The sequence below is a fragment of the Scyliorhinus torazame genome, chromosome 6 (assembly GCF_047496885.1).
Source record: "Scyliorhinus torazame isolate Kashiwa2021f chromosome 6, sScyTor2.1, whole genome shotgun sequence".
Lineage (NCBI taxonomy): Eukaryota > Metazoa > Chordata > Chondrichthyes > Carcharhiniformes > Scyliorhinidae > Scyliorhinus > Scyliorhinus torazame.
The window spans coordinates 94,834,153-94,858,351 of NC_092712.1; the positions used below are offsets into that span (position 1 = coordinate 94,834,153).

General features: G+C 46.9%; 1 protein-coding gene across 7 annotated transcripts in view; it reads right to left on the reverse strand.

Annotated features, from left to right (window-relative positions):
• Positions 1 to 24,199, reverse strand: part of armc3 (armadillo repeat containing 3) — a 212,604-nt gene that overhangs the window by 156,288 nt on the left and 32,117 nt on the right. For all 7 annotated transcript variants that reach the window (XM_072508495.1, XM_072508496.1, XM_072508498.1 and 4 more), the window contains 2 exons: positions 12,161 to 12,281; positions 2,047 to 2,172 (listed from right to left, as the gene is read on the reverse strand). In XM_072508495.1, coding sequence (XP_072364596.1) covers positions 2,047 to 2,172; positions 12,161 to 12,281 — 247 coding nt within the window. The remainder of the gene's footprint in view (positions 1 to 2,046; positions 2,173 to 12,160; positions 12,282 to 24,199) is intronic.

Sequence of the window (24,199 nt, forward strand, 5' to 3'; positions counted from 1 at the left end):
GTAGTAGTACACTCCGTATGCTTCACCCGATGTCTATGTCTACGTATTTACATTGTGTGTTTATTGTATGTCCTATGTTTTTCATGGCTGTGTGCCTTATCCACCTCAGGAGCCTTGTCCAGCACCCACTCGGCCACCAGCCCCACGAGCATCCATGAAACGTATCTCGTGGCACTCGTGCCTTCCACACTTTCAGGCAAGCCAACAATATGCAGCTTCTGCCTTCTGGATCTATCTCTTGCCCCTCCACCTCTTGCCCCTCCACCTTTGCCCTTAGCGACTTGCAAAGGTCCCCCAAGAGTCCCACCTCCAATTCCAATGCCACCATCCAATCACTGTGGTCAGACAAAACCTTTTCCATCTTGCGGATCTGCGACCCCTGTGCCTCCAAGTACTTCTCGACTCTTTCCATCGAGTCTTTCAAGGGTACTGCTGCTCCCTCAATGGCCCTCAACTGGTCTTACTGCATCTCCTTTCGCTGCTGGCGGAACCCGTGTCTGATGAACGCCGTCAGCTGCTCCATCTGGGACTTTCCTTCTTCTGCCGGGTCTGATTAGCAGCAGACATGTCACTCTCGGGAGGAACCTCTCCTCCACACCTTCAGCTACACTTTCCTGTGAAAATTCTCCTACTTTTGGGTAAATTCTCCTGCTTTTGGGTAAAAAGAGCTCAAATTGAAGCCTTTGATCTGGAGCTGCCCTGTGTCCAACCATTCATTCGCTACCAGAAATCTAGTGGGCAGCATAATCAAAGGCCCTTCCCACCTTGGTTATTCTCTCTTCCATCGGCAGGAGATATAAAAAACACACACTAACAGACTCAAAAACAGCTTCTTCCCCGCTGTTGCCAAACTCTTGAGTTCCTCTTATGGACTGAATTGATCGCTCCATGCATCTTCTCTGCTGAGTAGTAGTACACTCCGTATGCTTCACCCAATGTCTATGTCTACGTATTTACATTGTGTGTTTATTGTATGTCCTATGTTTTTCATGTATGGAACGATCTGTCTAGACTGGTCGCAGAACAATACTTTTAACTGTACCTTGGTACACATGACAATAAACCCAAATCCAAATCCAATCCAATCCAATTGACGTGCAAGTTGTGACTATTACCAGAGGAACCCCCACAGACCTTATCCTCAGTGAAGACTGGGATCAAATAAGGCTGTGTCATCACACCGATCCTCTTCTCCATCTCCCTTGCTGTAATATTGCCCCTCACCTTCAGCAAATTACCCAAAAGCATGGAGATAATTTACAGAATTGACAGAAAACTGTACACTGCCTTCAAACCAAAACCAAAATTACTGCAACTTCAGTCATTGAAATTCAGCATTTGGATGATTCTTGTGTGCCCACTCATTCAGAAACAGAGCTCCAGGTCATTGTCGACTCCTTCTTGAAAGCATATGGGACACTGGGCCTTTCACTAAACACCTGTTCTATGCCGCCTCAGTGACTGCACTACAATTATTTGTTCCACCCAAATCATGATATTGAGGCAAATGTTCCCCCTCAATTTTCTTCATGATTTAAATTGTGCTCTTAACAAAAAACTTGTTGTCTGATGTGGAGAGAGCTGGAGTACGGCGCCAAAATAGAGGATCATCCATGATCAGATTGAGTGGCGGAACAGGTTAGATGGGCTCAATAGACTACTCCCGCTTCTAATTTCTATGCTTTTATAAACAATCTCTCAATCACAGCTTACTTTCTCTATTTCACTACTTTTCGTGTCTCTCTGCAGTCCAATGCTCCGATCAGATTTCCTTCTTATTTCTTCTAAACTTCAACTATGTCTTCTATCAAAAATAACAATAACTGTGGCAGAATTAAGATTCATCAGTCTTTCTCCGCAAGGAAACTGTAGAATTGTTTATATCGATCAGTCTTTCCTTTCTCATATAATATTTGGGATTTTAAAGCCAAGTTCTATTTTATTCTTTTTTGTTTTTCATCATGTTCTGCAACACAGACTTTGATTCTTTACCTTGCTTTCTCTTTTTTTCCCCCAAAAACATTAAATCCAGTTAAAGGTACTTACTATTGGTTGACATTACTCCAAAGGCCATAGTAGCATACATATGGATTTGTTTGTCTTCATGGGATATTAATTTAGCCAATCTTGGAATGGCTCCAAGTCCCAGAAGATTCATTTTGTTGTCATCCCCTAGAACAAAAAAAACACCACCTTCATTATCTATTGTGCCAAACTTAAAGCTTAAGATGTCCTTGTTAGGTGAATTGGACAGTCTGAATTCTCCCTCAGTGTACCCAAACAGGTGCTGGAGTGTGGCGACTGGGGGATTTTCATAGTGGCCCCATTGTAGTGTTAATGTAAGCCTACTTGTGACACTAATAAAGATTATCATTATTATTGTTTGAAGGGGGAATGAGGAAATTCTTGGAAACACGTCTGGACTTTGGGCTGATGGGGAAGGAAGGCGACTCACCATTGATTGTAAAGTCAGTCTCACTGAGAGAGCGACTGATCTCAGAAAGTGAGCGGAGAGCGGCTCCCCATTTTAAATATACATCAAACCCCTTTATGCACACACAGCACAATTTTACACATAGATCTGATTGACAAGGTTAAGAGTAACTGAAACTCAATAGACATCAACAAGATTAACTGTCGCAGAAATTGAACCAACACTGACAACGTTAATGGTAACAGAAATTCAAAATTAATTGCCAATGGTAATAGTGGCAGACATTAAACATGCATCTGATTCAGAAGGTTAACCCTGAAGTTCGGTACTTTGTGTGACCCTTGACTCCCCGCTTCCCATGAGCTGTACTTGAACAGATGCATTTTCCCTCCTGACTGGGATGGATGAAGTTCCCAAACCCACACCCGTCGCCCCAGAGCCGAGTTCAGAATGGGGTAAACATGAATCAGCTTTGTGACAACGGACCAATTGAAAGGTGGGGAGATCCCCACAGGAGATATCTGCTAGATCCTGAATAAGGGGTACTCCGGTTATGGTTACTGACTGTGGTACTTGTGGAAACATACTCCAGTCAGCAGTCACTTGGTTTTGGGTGGGAGATGCAGGCCTGGGAAAAAAAAAAAGAGTGCAAAGCACTGCTGGAAACTAACTCTGTGCAGAAGGAGTATCTGCAGGAAATGAATTTAAAGATGATTGATTTTTTTTCTTTTAAATTCTTCAGCTGTAGGTGCAGGTGCTGACTAACCTGGCTGATCAACGACTGCAGGGATGGGAGTGACTGCTGGAGGCTGTGTCGGTGGTGGTGACTGTAACAGTGACCCAGGGAGGCAGAAAGCCCACGTAGCTAGCCTCTACATCAGCCTCATGTGGTCATACACTGTACTGCAGGTTAGGTGGATTGGCCATGATAAATTGCCCCTTAGGGTGGGATTGCAGGAACAGGGCAGGCGATTAGGCTTAGGTAGGGTGGTCTTTCAAAGGGTTGGTGCAGACTCAGTGGGCCAAATGGCTTCCTTCTACACTGTAGGGATCTATGATTTTATGAGTAGCTGCAAACCACCCTGACTTGGAAATATATTGCCATTCCTTCACTGTCCCTGGGTCAAAATCCTGGAACTCGCTCCCTAACACCATTGTGAGTATATCTACACCACATAGACTGCAGCAATTTAAGACAACAGTTTTCTTTGGCTAGTCCAGTTAAGTTTCTGGTCAATGGCAACTCCCAGAATGTTGACGATGAGAGACTCTCTGATGGTAATGCCATGGAATGTCAAGGGGTGATAGTTAGATTTGCTCTTATTGAAGATGGTCATTGTCTAGCACTTGTGTGGCGCAAATATTATTTGCCACTTATCAGCCCAGACCTGGATATTGTGCAGGTCGTGATGCATTTGGACATGGACTGTTTCAGGATTAGATGCGTGCATGGTACTGAACATTGTACAGTCAGCAGTGAGCATCCCCATTTCTGATCTATTGATGGAAGGAAGGTCATTGTTGAAGCAGCTGAAGGTGGTTCGGCCTAGTACACTACCCTGATGAGCTCCTACAGTGATGTCGTGGAGCTAAGATGACTGACACCGAACAATCATAATCATCTTCCCTTGGACTAGGTATGACTCCATGCAGTGAAGAATTTTACGCTGATTCCCATTGACTCCAATTTTGCAAGGACTCCTTAATTCTACACTTGGCAAAATGCACCCTTGATATCAAGGGCAATCACTCTCACCTCACATGTGGAGTTCGGCTCTTTTGGACCAAGGCTGTAATGAGGTCAGGAGCTGAGTGGCCCTGGTGAATCCTAAACTGAGCATCATTGAGCAGATTATTGTTAAGCAAGTGCCACTTGATAACACTGTTGATTACACTGTTCATCACTTTACTGATGATCGAGAGGACACTAATGGGACGATAATTGAGTGTGTTGCATTTGTCCTGCTTTTTGTATACAGGACATAGCTGGGCAATTTGCCATACTGCTGGGTAGATGTCAGTGTTATAGCATTGCTGGAACAGCTTGGCTAGGGGTGTAGCGAGTTCTAGAGCGCACGACTTCAGTACAATTGCTGGAATGTTGTCAGAGCCGATAGCCTTTGCAGTATCCAGTGCATTCAGGAGTTTCATAATGTCACATGGAATGAATCAAATTGGTTGAAGAATGACAGTTGTGATGCTGGGGACCGCCAAAGGAAAGCGAGATGAATCACCACTCAACACTTCTAGCTGACAATTGTAGAAAATGTCTCAGCCTCATCTTTTGCACTGATGTGCTGGGCACCCATCTTTGAGGATAGGGACTTTTGTGGAGCCTCCTCATCCAGTGAGTTATTTAATTGTCCACTACCATTCACAACTAGATGTGGCAGGACTGCAGAACTAAATTTGATCCGTTGGCTCTGGAATCACTTAGCTCTGTCTATCACTTGCTGCTTATATGTTGGTTAGCACACAAGTAGTCCTGTATTGTAGCTTCATCAGCTTTTTAGGTATGCTGCTCCTGCCATGCCCTCCCCCATTCTTCATTGAACCAGGGTTGATCACCTGGCTTGGTGGTAATGGTAGAGTGGAAGATATGCCAGGCAATTAGGTTACAGATTGTGGTTGAGTACAATTCTGCGGCTGCTGATGGCCCACATTGTCTCATGGTTGCCCAGTCTCGAGTTGCTAGATCTGTTCAAAATCTATCCCATTTAGCACTGCGGTAGTGCCACGCAACACAATGTGAAGATGGGACTTGCCTCTACAAAGACTGTGCAGTAGTCACTCCTACCGATGCCGTCATGGACAAATGCATCTGCTGCAGATAGGTTGATGTGGAAGAGGTCACGTATGTTTTTGCCTCTTGTTGTTTCCCTCAGCACCTGCTACCACCTCTTTGTCTCTCTGCTTCTTCCGACTAAAATGAATTATGAACTAATTACAATTATAAACCCTTTAAAATTACACACTGGAAGAAATATTGTTGCACTAGAATACCCTTCAAGATGAGTAGCGTGGAAACTATCACAAAAAATTACTAGTTTCATATTCTTTGATTATTTAATGATGGGAACTTTAGCATACATTTTATTTTATGTCTTTGCTCTTGAAACATTCAACAGTTTAGGGTGTTTTACCGTGGGAGTTAACTCCCAACACATCAAAACTGCTCCAGTCAGAGCTCCCAACCAGTTCAATTGACCAATCAACTTCACAATTGCTGTTTTTTTAAGTATAAAATCCTCTACAGAACTCATATGAGTCACCACTATGAGGGTAACATTCTCTCAATAGGATTGTTGATTTAATGTTATTCTAGGTTTACACTGGTTAATATCCGAGTCCATCTCACCTTCCACGCTGTACAAAGAACAAAGAACAAAGAACAAAGAAAAGTACAGCACAAGAACAGGCCCTTCAGCCTTCCAAGCCGGTGCTGACCATGCTGCCCGACTAAACTACAATCTTCTACACTTCCTGGGTCCGTATCCCTCTATTCTCATCCTATTCATGTATTTGTCAAGATGCCCCTTAAATGTCACTTCCCGTACCAGCCTTCCCGAACAGGCGCCGGAATGTGGCGACTAGGGGCTTTTCACAGTCACTTAATTGAAGCCTACTTGTGACAATAAGCGATTTTCATTCATTTTCATTTCATTTCATTATCGTCCCTGCTTCCACCACCTCCTCCGGCAGCGAGTTCCAGGCACCCACTACCCTCTGTGTAAAAAAACTTGCCTCATACATCTACTCTAAACCTTGCCCCTCGCACCTTAAACCTATGCCCCCTAGTAACTGACCCCTCTACCCTGGGGAAAAGCCTCTGACTATCCACTCTGTCTATGCCCCTCATAATTTTGTAGACCTCTATCAGGTTGCCCCTCAACCACCGTTGTTCCAGTGAGAACAAACAGTGTTTATTCAACCGCTCCTCATAGCTAATACCCTCCATACCAGGCAACATCCTGGTAAATCTCTTCTGCACCCTCTCTAAAGCCTCCACATCCTTCTGGTAGTGTGGCAACCAGAATTGAACACTATACTCCAAGTGTGGCCGAACTAAGGTTCTATACAGCTGCAACATGACTTGCCAATTCTTATACTCAATGCCCCGGCCAATGAAGGCAAGCATGCCATATGCCTTCTTGACTACCTTCTCCACCTGTGTTGCCCCTTTCAGTGACCTGTGGACCTGTACACCTAGATCTCTCTGACTTTCAATACTCTTGAGGGTTCTACCATTCACTGTATACTCCCTACCTGCATTAGACCTTCCAAAATGCATTACCTCACATTTGTCCGGATTAAACTCCATCTGCCATCTCTCCGCCCAAGTCTCCAATCTAAATCCTGCTGTATCCTCTGACAGTCCTCATTGATATCCGTAATTCCACTAACCTCTGTGTCGTCTGCAAACTTACTAATCAGACCAGTTACATTTTCCTCCAAATCATTTATATATACTACAAACAGCAAAGGTCCCATCACTGATCCCTGCGGAACACCACTAGTCACAGCCCTCCAATTAGAAAAACATCCTTCCATTGCGACTCTCTGCCTTCTATGACCTCGCCAGTTCTGTAACCACCTTGCCAGCTCACCCCTGATCCCGTGTAACTTCACCTTTTGTACTAGTCTACCTGAGGGACCTTGTCAAAGGCGTTACTGAAGTCCATATAGACAACATCCACTGCCCTACCTGCATCAATCATCTTTGTGATCTCTTCGAAAAACTCTATCAAGTTAGTGAGACACGACTTCCCCTTCACAAAACCATGCGGCCTCTCACTAATACGTCCATTTACTTCCAAATGGGAGTAGATCCTGTCTCGAAGAATTCTCTCCAGTAATTTCCCTACCACTGACACAAGGCTCACCAGCCTGTAGTTCCCTGGATTATCCTTGTTACCCTTCTGAAACAAAGTAACACAACATTGGCTATTCTCCAGTCCTCCGGGACATCACCTGAAGACAGTGAGGATCCAAAGATTTCTGTTAAGGCCTCAGCAATTTCCTCTCTAGCCTCCTTCAGTATTCTGGGGTAGATCCCATCTGGCCCTGGGGACCTATCTACCTTAATATTTTTCAAGACGCCCAACACCTCGTCTTTTTGGATCTCAATGTGACCCAGGCTATCTACACACCCTTCTCCAGACTCGACATCCACCAATTCCTTCTCTTTGGTGAATACTGATGCAAAGTATTCATTTAGTACCTCGCCCATTTTCTCTGGCTCCACACATAGATTCCCTTGCCTATCCTTCAGTGTGCCAACCCTTTCCCTGGCTACCCTCTTGCTTTTTATTTACGTGTAAAAAGCCTTGGGATTTTCCTTAACCCTATTTGCCAATGACTTTTCGTGACCCCTTCTAGCCCTCCTGACTCCTTGCTTAAGTTCCTTCCTACTTTCCTTATATTCCACACAGGCTTCGTCTGTTCCCAGCCTTTTAGCCCTGAAAAATGCCTCCTTTTTCTTTTTGACGAGGCCTATAATATCTCTCGTTATCCAAGGTTCCCGAAAATTGCAGTATTTATCCTTCTTCCTCACAGGAACATGCCGGTCCTGAATTTCTTTCAACTGACACTTGAAAGCCTCCCATATGTCAGATGTTGATTTACCCTCAAACTTCCGCCCCCAATCTAGGTTCTTCAGTTCCCATCTAATATTGTTGTAATTAGCCTTCCCCCAATTTAGCACATTCACCCGAGGACCACTCTTATCCTTGTCCACCAGCACTTTAAAACTTACTGAATTGTGGTCACTGTTCCCGAAATGCTCCCCTACTGAAACTTCTACCACCTGGCCGGGCTCATTCCCCAATACCAGGTCCAGTACAGCCACTTCCCTAGTTGGACTGTCTACATATTGTTTTAAGAAGCCCACCTGGATGCTCCTTACAAACTCTGCCCCGTCTAAGCCCCTGGCACTAAGTGAGTCCCAGTCAATATTGGGGAAGTTGAAATCTCCCATCACAACAACCCTGTTGTTTTTACTCCTTTCCAAAACCTGTCCACCTATCTGCTCCTCTACCTCCCGCTGGCTGTTGGGAGGCGTGTCATAAACCCCCAACATTGTGACTGCACCCTTCTTATTCCTGGTCTCTGCACATATAGCCTCGCTGTCCTCTGAGGTGTCCTCCCCAGTACAGCTGTGATATTCTCCCTAATCAGTAGCGCATCTCCTCCACCTCTTTTACATCCCCCTCTATCCCGCCTGAAACATCTAAATCCTAGAATGTTTAGCTGCCAATCCTGCCTTCCCTCAACCAGGTCTCTGTAATGGCAACAACATCATAGTTCCAAGTACTAATCCAAGCTCTAAGTTCATCTGCCTTACCGGTTATACTTCTTGCATTAAAACATATGCACTTCAGGCCACCAGACCTGCTGTTTTCAGCAACATCTCCCTGTTTGCTCTTCCTCAGAGCCATAGTGGCCCTACTTCCTAGTTCTCCCTCAAGTTTTTCACCTTCTGACCTATTGCTCCGGTCCCCACCCGCCTGCCATACGAGTTTAAACCCTCCGGTGTGACACTAGCAAATCTCGCGGCCAGGATATTTATGCCTCTCCAGTTCAGATGCACCCGTCCTTCTTCTACAGGTCACACCTGCCCCAAAAGAGCTCCCAGTGGTCCAGATAACTGAAACCCTCCCTCCTACACCAGCTGTTTAGCCACGTGTTTAGCTACTCTCTTATCCTATTTCTAGCCTCACTGGCACGTGGTTCAGGGAGTAATCCCAAGATTACAACCCTTGAGGTCCTGTCTTTTAACTTTCTGCGTAGCTCCCTGAACTCCTGTTGCAGGACCTCATCCCCCTTCCTGCCTATGTCGTTAGTACCCATATGTACCACGACCTCTGCCTGTTTGCCCTCTCCCTTCAGGATGCCCGCTATCCGTTCTGAGACATCCTGGACCCTGGCACCAGGGAGGCAATATACCATACTGGAGTCTCTTTCACAAAACGCCTATCTGTGCCCCTGACTATAGAGTCCCCTATGACTATTGCTTTTCTGCTCTTTGACCCTCCCTGCTGAACATCAGAGCCAATCGTGGTGCCACTGCTCTGGCTGCTGCTGTTTTCCCCTGATAGGCTATTCCCCCCGACAGTATCCAAAGGGGTATACCTGTTCGAGACGGGGACAACCCTGTCTCAGGTCAATGCAGCTTTTGAAACATTTTATTAGGATCTCCAGAAATCAGAGCCCCCGGCGGAGATTTTGGCCAAGCCAGATTTTTTGGATGGGTTTTCTATCCCGTGGGTGGAGACCATAAGACATAGGAGCAGAATTAGGCCACTTGGCCCATCGAGTCTGCTCCGCCATTCAATCATGGCTGATATTTCTCTCTATCCCCATTCTCCTGCCTTCTCCCCATAACCCCTGATCTCCTTATTAATCAAGACTAAGGGGAGGGAGAAGTGGAAAGAGTTGGAATCCCCATTGGGCCCAGAGGAAATTAAGAAATGCATTGCGCTGATATAGACTGTAAAGCTCCTAGCCCTGATGGCTTCCCATTGAGTTTTATAAGAAGTTTGCGGAACAACTGGTCCTCCCTTCCTCGGGTTAGCTGTCCATTAGTTGCGCAGGCCTCTATTTTCCTGATCCTTAAGAAAGACAAGGACTCTACAGAATGTGGGTCGTACAGGTCTATTTCGGACACAAAGTTACTTGCACAGTGCTGACACTGCGGTTGGAGTCCTGTCTCCCAGATAATCTTGGAAGACAAAACAGGATTCATCAGGGGTCAGCAGTTGTCACCTAATATACATAGTCTATTAAATGTTGTCCTCTCCCCGTATTCTGTGCCTGAACTGAAGATGATTGTTTCCCTAGATACTGAAAAGGCATTTGATAGGGTGGAGTGGGGACCTCTCTTTGAGATTCTTGGGAGGTTTGGATTTGGACAAAAGTTTACATCATGGATTTGTATTCTTTATAGAGACCCCACTGCTGGTGTTCGCACAAATCCTTTGAATTAAGACTACGTTCCACTGAATAGAGGCATAAGCAGGGATGTCCATTGTCTCCGCTCCAGTTTGCTCTGGCAACAGAAGTGTCTTGTCCATGGATGGCCTGTTTCTTTATTTTACGGACCCAGTACCACTATGGATGAGATAATGAAGCTGCTTGGGACCTTTGGTTCCTTATCTGGGTATAAGCTAAATCTGGTTAAGAGCAAATACTGCCCAGTTAACCGCCCCCCAGGGAGGGGAGCCCATCTGGGGATGTTACCTTTTCATCTTGCCAGAACTAGCTTTCGTTATCTGGGAATCCAAGTGGCCCATGATTGCGTTGCTTCATAAATTAAATAATACTAGTCTGGTTACTGGGGTCTAATCTGACTTGTGGAGAGCTGGTGGCATAGTGGTATTGTCGCCGTACTGGTAACTCAGAGACCCCGGATAATGATATGGGGATCCAGATTCGAATCCCACCGCGACAGGTGATAGAATTTAAACTCTAATGATGACCATGAAACCATTAAAGGGCAGCACGGTAGCAGTGCTAAGCACAGTTTCAGGGTCCCAGGTTTGATTCCCGGCTTGGGTCACTGTCTGTACGGTGTCTGCAGGTTCTTCCCCGTGTCTGCGTGGGTTTCCTCCGGGGCTCTGGTTTCCTCCCACAGTCCAAAGATATGCAGGTTAGGTGGATTGGCCATGATAAATTGCCCTTAGGTTAGGTGCGGTTACTGGATTGCGGGGATGGGGTGGAGGTGTGGGCTTAAGTGGGTGCTCTTCCCAAGAGCTGGTGCAGGCTAGATGGGCGAATGGCCTTCTTCTGCACTGTAAATTCTATGACTCTATGAATCCGGTCGCGGTAGTCCAATAAAGCCACTTCCGTACTCTTGACTGCAACTCCATGCACTTCGATAGTCTCACTAGTTTTTCCCTGAGCCACACAAATGGGGGCCAAGGACTCTTTGATTGATCTTTAAAGATCCTTCTCAAACTCTTCCGCCAAGATACTAGTGAGAACCTCAGCTGTTAATGGACTGGCAGGAAAGAAAGAAACCAACTCCGCCATCTTACCTCCCTTTGAGCCCTGAGAGGCTTCAGACTCCGTCGACGAGTTTCTGCTCAAAGCTTTCTTATCTTTGCTTTTTCTCAGCATCTCAGCAGAGAGAACTCTACCCCGGTAACTAACTTAAGTTTTCAAGGATTAAGCAACCCTTAGCGCCAAGAAATGAGCAAAAAGATCAGTTCTCCAGCAGGAGGCACATTGTGCATGTCTTCCCCCTACTTTATGCCACCGGAAGTCACACTTCAGATTCTACCCACTCACTGCGAACAAAGATTTTGCTTGTGTCGCTTCTGGTTCTTTTACATATCATCTGTTTGTTATGGAAACTAACATATTTTTCTCAGCCCAAAAAATACCAGCCACAAATTTTCATACACTGCATTTCACTTTCATGAACATCATTTAGCTGCAGCATATCTCCATTAAGTACGTGATTTTAAATTACATTTTAGCTTACAAAAATGTGAAGTATGCAGTGGATTTAAAAAGCAAAAGCATCTGAAAATGCCACCATTTAGGAAATACTTACATTTTCCTTACAAAAATAACACAAAATTAAAGCATAAGGTCAATTCAACAAACGCAGTGCAAATGGATTGCAATGATTAAGTATTAAAAATTGTATCATGCACTGTTACTTGATGAACATCTTGAAATATTAACATACTACAAGACAAGTGTGAATGAAAATAAACTAACCTTTCTCGGCAAATTTGTAGATGGCTTCACAGGCTTTAAGCAAAACTTCATCTTCTGGTGAATCCAGCATAAGAACCACTGTGTGCACATTTCGGCTCTCGATAATAAATGTATTAAATTGCTGAAAAGAGCAGAGTTCATTTTTGTATATTTTTAATATTCCATCACTTCAAGAAGTGGATAAACAACATTAACCAGCACTCATTCAACCATATTTTAAAATCTATCTTGTATTGGATGAAATGGCCAATTTAGGTAACTTCTCAATGCTTAAAATCATTGTAAAGTGGAAATTTCATGAAGGTGTGTAGATTAACCTGCTGGGTTAATTATTTTCCAATTTTTAAAAGGTATTCTGATGATAGGTTGCATCCAGCCAGCGACAGCGGCAACATATCCCACCTCTTGAAATCCACCCTCATTTCATTCAACCCTCTCACATTCCATATGATCAGCCTGGTCCACCCCCGCCCCCTAGATCATTTGTAGTCATTATTGCTGGATTTGGCTCATTCTGTTAAAATCTATGGGATGTTGTTTCGGGGAGGTATGTTCTCGGAGTTTAGGAATGTAAAGAGATTTGGAGCAGAGTTGATTTAAATATACCATTAAGTGTAACCATTATTGTAGTTAATAATAGGTTTTGTTCTATATTGTTGCAATTCCTATTGTGTGGTTTACAGTTTAATAAACATTTTTTTTCTTTGACTGATTATAGCACATTGGTTTTCATCTCTTTCCTCACATTATACCAAATTGCAAAATAAACAGTTAAAAACCAGCATGACAAGTTTCCCTTCAGTGATTTGGAATACCATTGCATTTAAATCAGGAAAGTTCTTAACAACCATTCCTCAGAGACTCTAAATGATTGTTCACAATAAACGGGTATTTGTTTTCTCATTGAAATATCTACTACATGTGGATATGTATGTTTAGGCCCATTCTAGTACTAATCAGTTGTTGGCGTCTTCAAAAGCATGTAGTTCTCTTTACTAATGATCCTCTCCAGAATAGTGTTCCCTTCTAATATTTTCCATTTTCTTCTGAATTAGTTTATTCTTCCTAGAATACAGCTTCATACACACATTGGAAAACCTTCTAGCCCCTCCATCCTATTTGTGAGAGCTTAAAATATTTAATTTTTGACAATGCATATAAATATATCCTCACTTAATTATATCCAGGGTATATGTGTGCAGGACACTGGAACCACAGACGTTGCATTCTACCCTCAATTGTGAGTTCTAATTAAAGTGCAGAATTCTCTGAAGGTGGCCAGGCAGGTGAAACCGCTGTTCCGAAGGCTTACAGCATCCTTGGGTTTATAAATGAGGCACAGAGTATAAAAGCAAGGAAATGATGCTGCACCTCTACCTACAAGTCATTGGTCAGATCACATTTGGAGTATTGTGTTTAGTTCTTGGCACTTTATTTAAGGAAGGATTTTAAAGCCCTGGGGAGCATGCAGAGGAGATTTACTTGAATGATACCAGGAATGAAGAATGAGATACAAGGAAAGATTGGAGAAATTGGTTTTATTTATTCTTCTTGGAGCAGAAAAGATTAAAAGGCGACTTTATTGAAGTGTTCAAAATTCTGAACAATTTTGAGAGAGTAAAGAAGGATATTCTGTTTCCAATAGTTGATATATCAGTGACTGGGGGTCACAATTTCAAGATGGCCAGCAAAAGAGCTCAGAGTGAGATGAGGAGAAACTTTGGACAGTTGATGGATTTGGATGTGCTGCCTGGGAGAGTGGTGGAGGTGGATTCCGTAGGAGGTTTCAAAAGAGAGCTGGATATATATTTGAAAGCGATTAATTTAGAAGTTACGGAGATAGGGCTAACTAGGTTACTCTTTTGTGAGCCAGTGCAGACACGATGGCTTCCCCCTGTGTTGCAAATAACAAACAGACAAACAACTATCTGAATGTAGCCACAGCACCTCTAAGTAACAGCTTTTCCTCCAACCCTGCACATTCACCTCGAGTTCCCAATAATCTAACCTTGGTCCATCTGCATTCTCATCGACATGTGTAGAGATAGGATCAGCTTCCACAAGTACAACTTGTAGTGATCTGTACATCTGTACATACATCTGCACCAGGGACTGCAGACAGATGTGACAGCCACAGCATCACTCGAGGGCATCAGAGACGGGTATAAAGGGTCCAGCCCAAGGTAGGATCCGCCTCTCTCAGAAGCACAGGGCTAGTGAGCAGCAGCAGACAGAGACAGCTCAGCAGGCAGTTTACCTTAGCTTCACTGGTCATACCTCTTGACTGTATTATATCTAGTTAAGCTCTGGAAACAGAACAAACCTACTGAATAAAGAATTTGTGTTAACTGGAAGTCTACAATCTTTATTCAGACTTAGAGAATAACATATGGTACCCGGAGTGATTTCAGAAAGCTAGCTAGACACCAGCCAGAGAAGAAAAACTTAAACCGGATATTCGACTGTGGAAGACTTCGCAACAAATGGATCCTCGACGACTAACTGATTCGATGGAACTTGTTGGAACTCCATGGCAGCTGGAAACAGCCGGTAATTTAAGTTATAACTGGAAAATGTTTGAACAGATGTTCCAAATATTTATCACAGCTAATGATTTAAGCACTGCCTCTGACGCAATGAAAATAGCCCTACTACTCTCAACAGGAGTGCATGAAGCTAGAGAAATCTATAATTGCTTTAATTACTTAGAAGGTGAGAACAACACCAAATTAGAAGTTATACTCAAAAGATTTGATGAACACTGTAAGAGTCACTCTGGTGAGATGCTGGAAAGATTTAACTCTTGTCAGAGGAATGGAGGAAGACGGAGGTTCTGAGCGGCAGCCATCTTGAGAAAGGAGCAGCACATGCGCAGTTGCGGAAAGAGCGCACAGTACAGGAAACTTGGTGTGCGCATGAGCAATCGAGTCCTATGCGTGACGTCACGAGCGTCATGACGTCGGAGGACCAGGACCACGCCCACTTAAAAAGGGGATGCACGAAAATGAACAGAAAGAAATTTAAAGCTGCAAAACCCAATTTTCTTGCCTCAAAAGACAGAACAATGCCCGAACTTACACCAGTAGTTGAAAATAACTTTCACAAGACCCTGCATCAAGCAGTTAGCATCGCCCTAGAAAATGATATCGTCCTTGTAGGCTACGACTCAGACGAAGATTTCATCTTGGGAGATAGCTACCCCAGTACCAAATCCGAACCGCACCTAGAGGTGTTGTACCGTGAAGACCCCGATGATGAGTTCTTCGGATTGGGGAACCTTCAGCCCAGCATATATGACATCTTGACTCGTGAGTGCAGGATTATGCTGCGGCCTGACGCCAAGAAACAGAGAGTGGTCCACGCACCACGAAGGGTCCCTGACTCCACACAAGAAGATGATTTGTTCATTGAACATGAAGAGAACGATCACAACTCCGAAACAAAAAGCGATGATTTGTCTATCGAACAATACACACAATCCTACTCAGACATGGCTGAGTTATTCGGAGATCCTGATCACAGCATCAGCAACACGGTTGGAAAGCTCAATACAACTCTTCTCATGGTAGATGAATCCAATACCATGGTGTCATGGGCAGATCGTCGATACATGGGATGACAGCAATACCCAAGACGAAGACGACGCCACACAGAGAGCACATAACAACTCCGTTGAGAGAGCACAGATCGACTCTACAGTGAGAACACTGCACGACTCCACAAAGAGAGCGATGACAGACTCCACAGAGAGAGCGATGACAAACTCCACAGAGAGCAATGAAGGACTCCACAGAGAGAGCGATGAAGGACTCCACAGAGAGTGCGACGCAAGCCTCCACAAAGAGTGATGCAAGCCTCCACAAAGAGTGACGCAAGCCTCCACAGACAGCTCGGTGACAGACTCAAAAATGGGAAGCAAGCAAATACTCCATAGCGAACACCATGCATGTACAAGACCATGAGGCACTAGAAGAAGTCTCTGAATGTCTACCCACTGTATGTGAGACAAGTGACGAAGAAATCACAATTCCCATACAGGATGTGCAGGATCACAGCGAGACTGACATATCTCAGCTCGTCTGCACAGAAGCACTCAATAATCAGAGGATGGCGGAGTCCAGAGAGACCACGTCAATAGAAATCTTGAAGATTTTGACTCCAGAAAAGGAGCACCACAACCCACAACAAAATGAAATAGTGAAGATTTTGACTCCAGAAAAGGAGCACAAAGAGATCACAGATGATTCAAATGAACCTGAAATGACTCCAAAAGAGGAGCACCAAGAACTCAATGATAATTCAAGTGAACCTGAAATGACTCCAAAAGAGCACCTAAAAATCAATGACGATTCAAGTGAACCTGAAATGACTCCATGAACCAGAAATGACTCTAGAAGGGGAGTACCAAGGAAGCAAAGAAGAGGAATCGGATCCACCGCAAATGACTGATGTCACCAACATCAATGCAACATCAGATCATTCTCCCAATTCTGAAGAAGAAACGCTCAATGTAGCAGAGACCACAAAGGACACTGACACCAATAACTGTGACAATGACTCAAAACATCCACATGGCACACTCACTGAGCGCAACAAGAACAAAAACCGCAAGAAGCACAGCAGAAACAAGAACAGCAACAACAAAAACACCATGCAGCGCAACAAGAATGACAAAAGCAAGAAGCATCCCAGAAACAACAAGCATGACAAGAAAAAGAACAAGAAAAAAAGCGAAAACGAAAACAGAATCAACAAGTGCGACAAAAAGAACAAGAACGACAACAACAAGAACGCCAGTGAAAACAAGAAAGACAGAAACGACAGAAACAACAACAATGAAACAACGACCTGTACAACATGGTACAACTCTGCACATGAAGGACAATGCCATAGCACACTGCGAAACAATGACAAGACTACAAACATGCCATGGCATGATAAAGAATCTCACGAATTCACATCTGCTCCAGAACAAACAAGCAAAACAGCTTTCACGAACGATGACAAACAGAATCAATACCACAAACACAAGAAAAAGTCGAGGTCAGACAATGGTGCGACACAGAATCGCTACCCGCAATCAAATGGAACAGGGGACAAAGGTGTCCACATCATTAAACGACTCATCAGCAAAGCAGCCGAGTCACATTCCGACATCAACCTAGCTCTGTTATCTTACCGAGCAACCCCATTGAGCTCAGGACTGTCGCCAGCGCAAATGCTCTTTGGCAGAGACATCCGGACAACCCTACCGGCAAAGCAAGGCCGAGACCCCGACAACGCACCGGTTCTCGACGACATGCGGGCACTATGCTCCAAACAAAAACTATACTACGATAAACATGCAATCCCACTCAAGCCACTGACAATAGGTGACACCATCAGAATCAGGGACCCAGAAGGCATTTGGTCTGAGTCAGCTACGGTGATCAGGCAGGAGGCACCGCGGTCCTACATTGTCAAATCGTCTGCGGGAGTACTTTTTCACCATAACTGCCAGGATTTATTAGAGATTCAACCTACAACGCCAGTGTTTCCCACACTGGACTTGACCAAGTCCATTTGTCCACAGGACGTTCCTCGCCACACAATGCCAGACAGTACTCTTGATGACATCAAACCATCATCCCTACTACCACCGTTAAGATGCTCCAGTAGAAGCCGTAAGGCACCCGACCGGTTAGATTTGTGACGACACTTCAACACATGCACAAGGCGAATATGGACATTTCTCACGATGGACTCACAACACAGTTAGTTGTTTCTGTATTACTTTTATCATTTTCATAGTGTGCAGATTTGCATATTCTCACCACTGGTTATGTAGTTTTCTTGTGGCCAGTCTAGAAAACATGTGCAATAAAAGGGGGGCGGGGGTGTAGTGATCTGTACATCTGTACATACATCTGCACATACACCAGGGACTGCAGACAGATGTAACAGCCTCAGCATCACTAGAGGGCATCAGAGACGGGCATAAAGGGTCCGGCCCAAGGTAGTATCTGTCTCTTTCAGAAGCACAGGGCTAGTGAGCAGCAGCAGACAGAGATAGCTCAGCATAGGCAGTTTACCTTAGCTTCACTGATCATACCTCTTGACTGCATTATATCTAGTTAAGCTCTGGAAACAGAACGAACCTACTGAATAAAGTATTTGGTTAACTGGAAGTCTACAATCTTTATTCAGACTTAGAGAATAACATACAACTGAAGTCAACTTATTGTTCACCACCTTTTTGGAGCCGCATACACCAATACCCACACTTTCAAGCCCTATGCTATCAACCAATTATTTGGCTGTGTTGGATGAGTAATTCTCCAACTGAACACAAAACTATCATATTCAGTCTCCATCACAATCTCCACTCCTTTGCTACAGATTCTATTCCCCTCTGCAGCTACTCTTCCAAAATGAACTAAGCATTTGGAAACTAGGATTCTAGTTTGATTTTAAGTTGAACTTTTAAAACCTATATAATGCGTCGGATTCAGCGCTCCCGGGACTAAGTGCCCGCGCCGTCGTGAACGCCGTCGCGTTGCACGACAGCGCGAAGAGGGTCCGGGCACGCCCTATTCAGTCGTTCACGCCACTCCAGCCTCCTTACACGGCGCCAAATGGGCACGGCGCCAACTCGCGCATGCGCAGTTGGGGCAGCTCATTCCCGTGCATGCGCAGTTGGGCCGCGCCATCCTGCGCATGCGCGGGGAACTTCTTACGCGTGCCGGCCCCTCACCAACATGGCGCTGTGGTTCTGCGGCCGGCCCGCCGTGGTGGGCCAGGCCCCATCGGAGGCCCCGCCCCCGGTGAAGGAGCCCCCCTCCACCCCCAGGCCACCTCCCCAGCGTTCCCGCACAGTTCCCGCCAGCAGCGACCAGGGGTGAACGGCACCGGCAGGACTGTCATTCTTTTCGCCTGCCGCTCGGCCCATTCGGGCCGGAGAATCGCCGCTGGTTTTGGGGGGTGTGAGAATAGCGTGCGGGTGACGGTGCGGCGTGGCGCGACTCGCGCGGCGCCCCGGCGATTCTCCCACCCGGCGTTGGGGGGTGGGGGGGATAGTGCCCATGATCTAACACAAAGACTGAATACTGCACACCTTAGCAAAATTTCTAGTCTCGTCCCCCACCCCCACCTCACACCGAGCCCCCATACCTCCAATATTGCTATTGTTAAAATTCTCACTCAGACGTCCGGGTGCGGCGATTACCAGCTAAGTCGCACGTTTCGGCACCTCCCGTTTTAACAGACCTTTGGGCTCTTATCGGGAGCCCCAACGGCAATTTTCGAAGGCTAAACCCACGGTGAGGCCACATAGAAGGGAGTTCCCCCGGATGTGAATGGATAGTAGAGATAATAGTGGCCAGGTTGTAGAGGATCCTCTGGAGCAGCGGCAAAGAAGGGAAATGAGAAGCAAGATGGCGGCGGAGGGCGGCCAGTTCGTATGGGGCCTGGAACAGCAGGAGTTCCTCCGGCGATGTGTGGAGGAGCTCAAGAAGGAGGTGCTGGCACCGATGCTGCAGGCGATTGAGGGGTTAAAGGAGGCGCAGAAGACCCAAGAGATGGAGCTCCGTGGAGTGAAGGCAAAAGCTGCCGAAAATGAGGACGAGATACAGGGCTTGGTGGTGAAGACGGAGACGCACGAGGCACTGCAGAAGAGGTGTATGGAGAGACTGGAAGCCCTGGAAAATAGCTCGAGGAGGAAGGACTTAAGAATCTTGGGTCTTCCCGAAGGGGCAGAGGGAGCGGACGTTGGGGCGTATGTGAGCACGATGCTCCATACCTTAATGGGAGCTGAGGCCCCGACGGGCCCCCTGGAAGTGGAGGGAGCGTACCGAGTCCTCGTGAGAAGACCAAAGGCATGAGAAATACCTCGAGCAATAGTGGTGAGGTTCCACCGCTACAAGGACAGGGATATGGTCCTGAGATGGGCGATAAAGACACGGAGCAGCAGGTGGGAGAACGCGGTGATCCGCGTGTATCAGGATTGGAGTGCGGAGGTGGCGAGAAGGAGGGCAAGTTTCAATCGGGCCAAGGCGGTGCTCCACAAGAGGAAAGTGAAATTCGGAATGTTGTAGCCGGCAAGACTGTGGGTTACACACCAGGGTAAACACCACTACTTCGGGACGGCAGAGGAGGCGTGGACATTTATTGAAGAGAAGTTGGACTAGATTTGAGTGTGTTTGAAATGAAGTAGCGAGGTGGTGGCAAGGGACTGTGTATCAGATGGGGGAAAATTTTCTTTCCCCTCGAAGGGGGGGGGACACGAAGAAATGTGGGCGCTGGTGGGGAAGGGGAGGGGGAAGGAGAGAGGAAGCTGCGCCATCAGGGGCGGGGCCGAGAGGGAAGCGCGGGCTTTGTTCCCGCGCTATGGAAATTGTGGCGGGAAAAGGGGGCGCAGGAAGGAGGGGGCCTCACATAATGGGAGGCTAAGGATAAACGGGGGAAGCCGAGGTCAGCCAGAGTTTGCTGACTTCCGGAAGCAATATGGGGGGAGGAACTAAGCTAGAGAGGGATCTAGCCGGGGGTTGGGGGGTGAGGAGCTGGTCTAAAAAAGGGGATGGCTAGTCGACGAGGGGTAAAGAGCCCCCCAACCCGGTTGATCACGTGGAACGTGAGAGGGTTGAATGGGCCGATTAAGAGGGCAAGGGTATTTGTGCACCTAAAGAAGCTAAAGGCAGACGTGGTCATGCTTCAGGAGACGCACCTGAAACTGGCGGATCAGGTCAGATTAAGAAAAGGATGGGTGGGACAGGTATTCCACTCGGGCTTGGATGCGAAAAATAGAGGGGTGGCAATACTGGTGGGGAAACGGGTATTGTTTGAGACGAAGACCACAGTGGTGGACAGTGGGGGTAGATACGTGATGGTGAGTGGCAGATTGCAAGGTGAGGCGGTGGTGCTGGTGAACATATATGCCCCGAACTGGGATGATGCGAACTTTATGAAGCGTATGTTGGGGCACATCACGGACCTGGAGATGGGAAAGTTGGTAATGGGGGGGGGGACTTCAACACGGTGCTGGACCGGTCCAGATCTAGGACCGGGAGGAGGCCGGCAGCGGCCAAGGTGCTTAAGGGCTTTATGGAGCAGATGGGAGGAGTGGATCCCTAGAGGTTTACTAGACCAAGGAGTAAAGAGTTTTCCTTCTTCTCCCATGTCCACAAAGTGTACTCCCGGGTAGACTTCTTTGTCCTGGGAAGGGCGCTGATCCCGAAGGTGGCAGGGACGGAGTATTCGGCTATAGCCATTTCAGATCATGCCCCACATTGGGTAGATCTGGAAGTAGGAGAGGAAAAGGAGCAGCGCCCACTCTGGAGATTAGATATGGGACTGTTGGCGGACGAGGGGGTATGTGTAAGGGTGAGGGGATGTATTGAAAGGTACCTAGAGATCAATGATGACGGAGAGGTCCAGGTGGGAGTGGTCTGGGAGGCGCTGAAGGCGGTGGTTAGAGGGGAGCTGATCTCCACAAGGGCCCATAAAGGGAAACAAGAGGGTAAAGAAAGGGAGAGATTGTTGGGGGAGATTTTGAGGGTGGATAGGCAATATGCGGAGGCTCCAGGTGAAGGGCTATACAGGGAAAGACGGAGATTGCACACGGACTTTGACTTGTTGACCACGGGTAAGGCGGAGGCACAATGGAGGAAGGCACAGGGAGTGCAGTATGAATATGGAGAGAAGGCGAGCCGGCTGCTGGCCCAACAACTTAGGAAGAGGGGGGCGGCGAGAGAGATCGGAGGGGTTAGAGACGAGGAGGGAAAGATGGAATGGGGAGCGGAGTGTTTAAGGTATTTTACGAGAGGCTATATAAGGCTCAACCCCCGGAAGGGAAAGAGGGAATGATGCATTTCCTAGACCAGCTGGAGTTCCCGAAGGTTGAGGAACAGGAGATGACAGGACTGGGAGCGCAGATTGAGGTGGAGGAGGTGGTAAAAGGAATTGGGTACATGCAGGCAGGAAACGCCCCGGGACCGGATGGGTTCCCGGTGGAGTTCTATCGGAAATACGTGGACCTGCTGGCCCCACTTCTGACGAGAACCTTTAATGAGGCTAGGGAAAGGGGGGCACTACCCCCGACGATGTCGGAGGCGACTATATCGCTGATCCTGAAAAGAGACAAAGACCCGCTGCAGTGCAGGTCATATTTCCCTCTTGAACGTAGATGCCAAGCTTTTGGCCAAGGTGATGGCGACGAGGATAGAGGATTGTGTCCCTGGGGTGGTGCATGATGATCAAACGGGGTTTGTTAAAGGGAGGCAATTGAATGCTAACATACGGAGGCTGTTGGGGGTGATGATGATGCCCCCACCGGAGGGGGAGGCGGAGATAGTGGTGGCGATGGATGCAGAGAAAGCATTTGATAGAGTGGAGTGGGACTACCTGTGGGAAGTACGGAGGAGATTTGGATTTGGAGAGGGGTTCATTAGATGGGTTCAGCTCCTGTACAGGGCCCCGGTGGCAAGTGTGATTACAAATAGGCAACGATCTGACCACTTCCGACTATATAGGGGTACAAGACAGGGATGTCCCCTGTCCCCGTTACGGTTTGCGTTGGCAATTGAGCCATTGGCCATAGCGCTGAGGGGCTCTAGGTAGTGGAGGGGGTACTTAGAGGAGGAGAAGAGCATCGGGTGTCATTATACGTGGATGATTTGTTGCTGTATGTCGCGGACCCAGTGGAGGGGATGCCTGAGATAATGCAGACACTCGGGGAGTTTGGAGAATTTTCAGGATATAAATTGAATATGGGGAAGAGTGAACTGTTTGTGATGCACCCCGGGGAACAGGGCAGGGGAATAGACGATTTACCGTTGAGGAGGGCAAGAAGAGAGTTCCGGTATTTAGGGATCCAGGTGGCCAGGAACTGGGGAACCTTGCATAAGCTTAACTTGGCACGGCTGGTAGAGCAGATGGAAGAGGACTTTAGGAGGTGGGACATGGCGCCCCTGTCACTGGCGGGCAGGGTGCAGGCAGTTAAAATGGTGGTCCTTCCGAGGTTTCTTTTTGTGTTCCAGTGCCTCCCTGTACTGATTACAAAGGCCTTTTTTAAGAAGGTGGACAAGAGTATTATGAGCTTTGTGTGGGCTGGAAAGACCCCAAGGGTAAAGAGGGGGTTCCTGCAGCACAGTAGGGACAGAGGGGGACTGGCACTGCCGAGCCTAAGTGATTATTATTGGGCCGCCAACATGTCAATGATATGTAAGTGGATGAGGGAAGGGGAAGGAGCGGCGTGGAAAAGACTGGAGATGGCATCCTGCAGGGGAACTAGCTTAAAAGCACTGGCGACGGCGCCGTTACCGTTCTCCCCGAAAAAATACACCACAAACCCAGTGGTGGTGGCAACTCTGAAAATTTAGGGGCAGTGGAGACGACATAAGGGAGTGACGGGTGCCTCAGTGTGGTCCCCGATAAGGAACAACCATAGGTTCGTCCTGGGAAGGATAGATGGGGGATTAAAATCTTGGCAGCGAGCAGGAATTGCGAAATTGCAGGACTTGTTCTTAGACGGGACGTTCGCGAGTCTGGGAGCACGGGCAGAAAAATATGGGTTGCCACCTGGGAATGCATTTCGCTATATGCAAGTGAGGGCATTTGTGAGGCAACAGGTGAGGGAGTTTCCGCAGCTCCTGGCGCAAGAGATCCAGGACAGAGTGATTTTGGGGGCATGGGTGGGTGATGGCAGGGTGTCAGATATATATAGGGAAATGAGGGACGAGGGGGAGACGATGGTTGAGGAGCTGAAGGGAAAATGGGAGGAGGAGCTGGGGGAAGAGATTGAGGAGGGGCTGTGGGCAGATGCCCGAAGTAGGGTAAACTCTTCGTCCTCGTGTGCCAGGCTCAGCCTGATACAATTCAAGGTTCTACACAGGGCGCATATGAAGGGAGCAAGGCTGAGTAGGTTTTTTGGAGTGGAAGATAGGTGCGGAAAAGCCCGGCGAACCACACCCACATGTTTTGGTCATGTCCAGTATTGCATGGGTTCTGGGGGTGTGTGGCAAAAGTGATCTCGAAGGTGGTGGGGGTCCGGGTCAAACCAAGCTG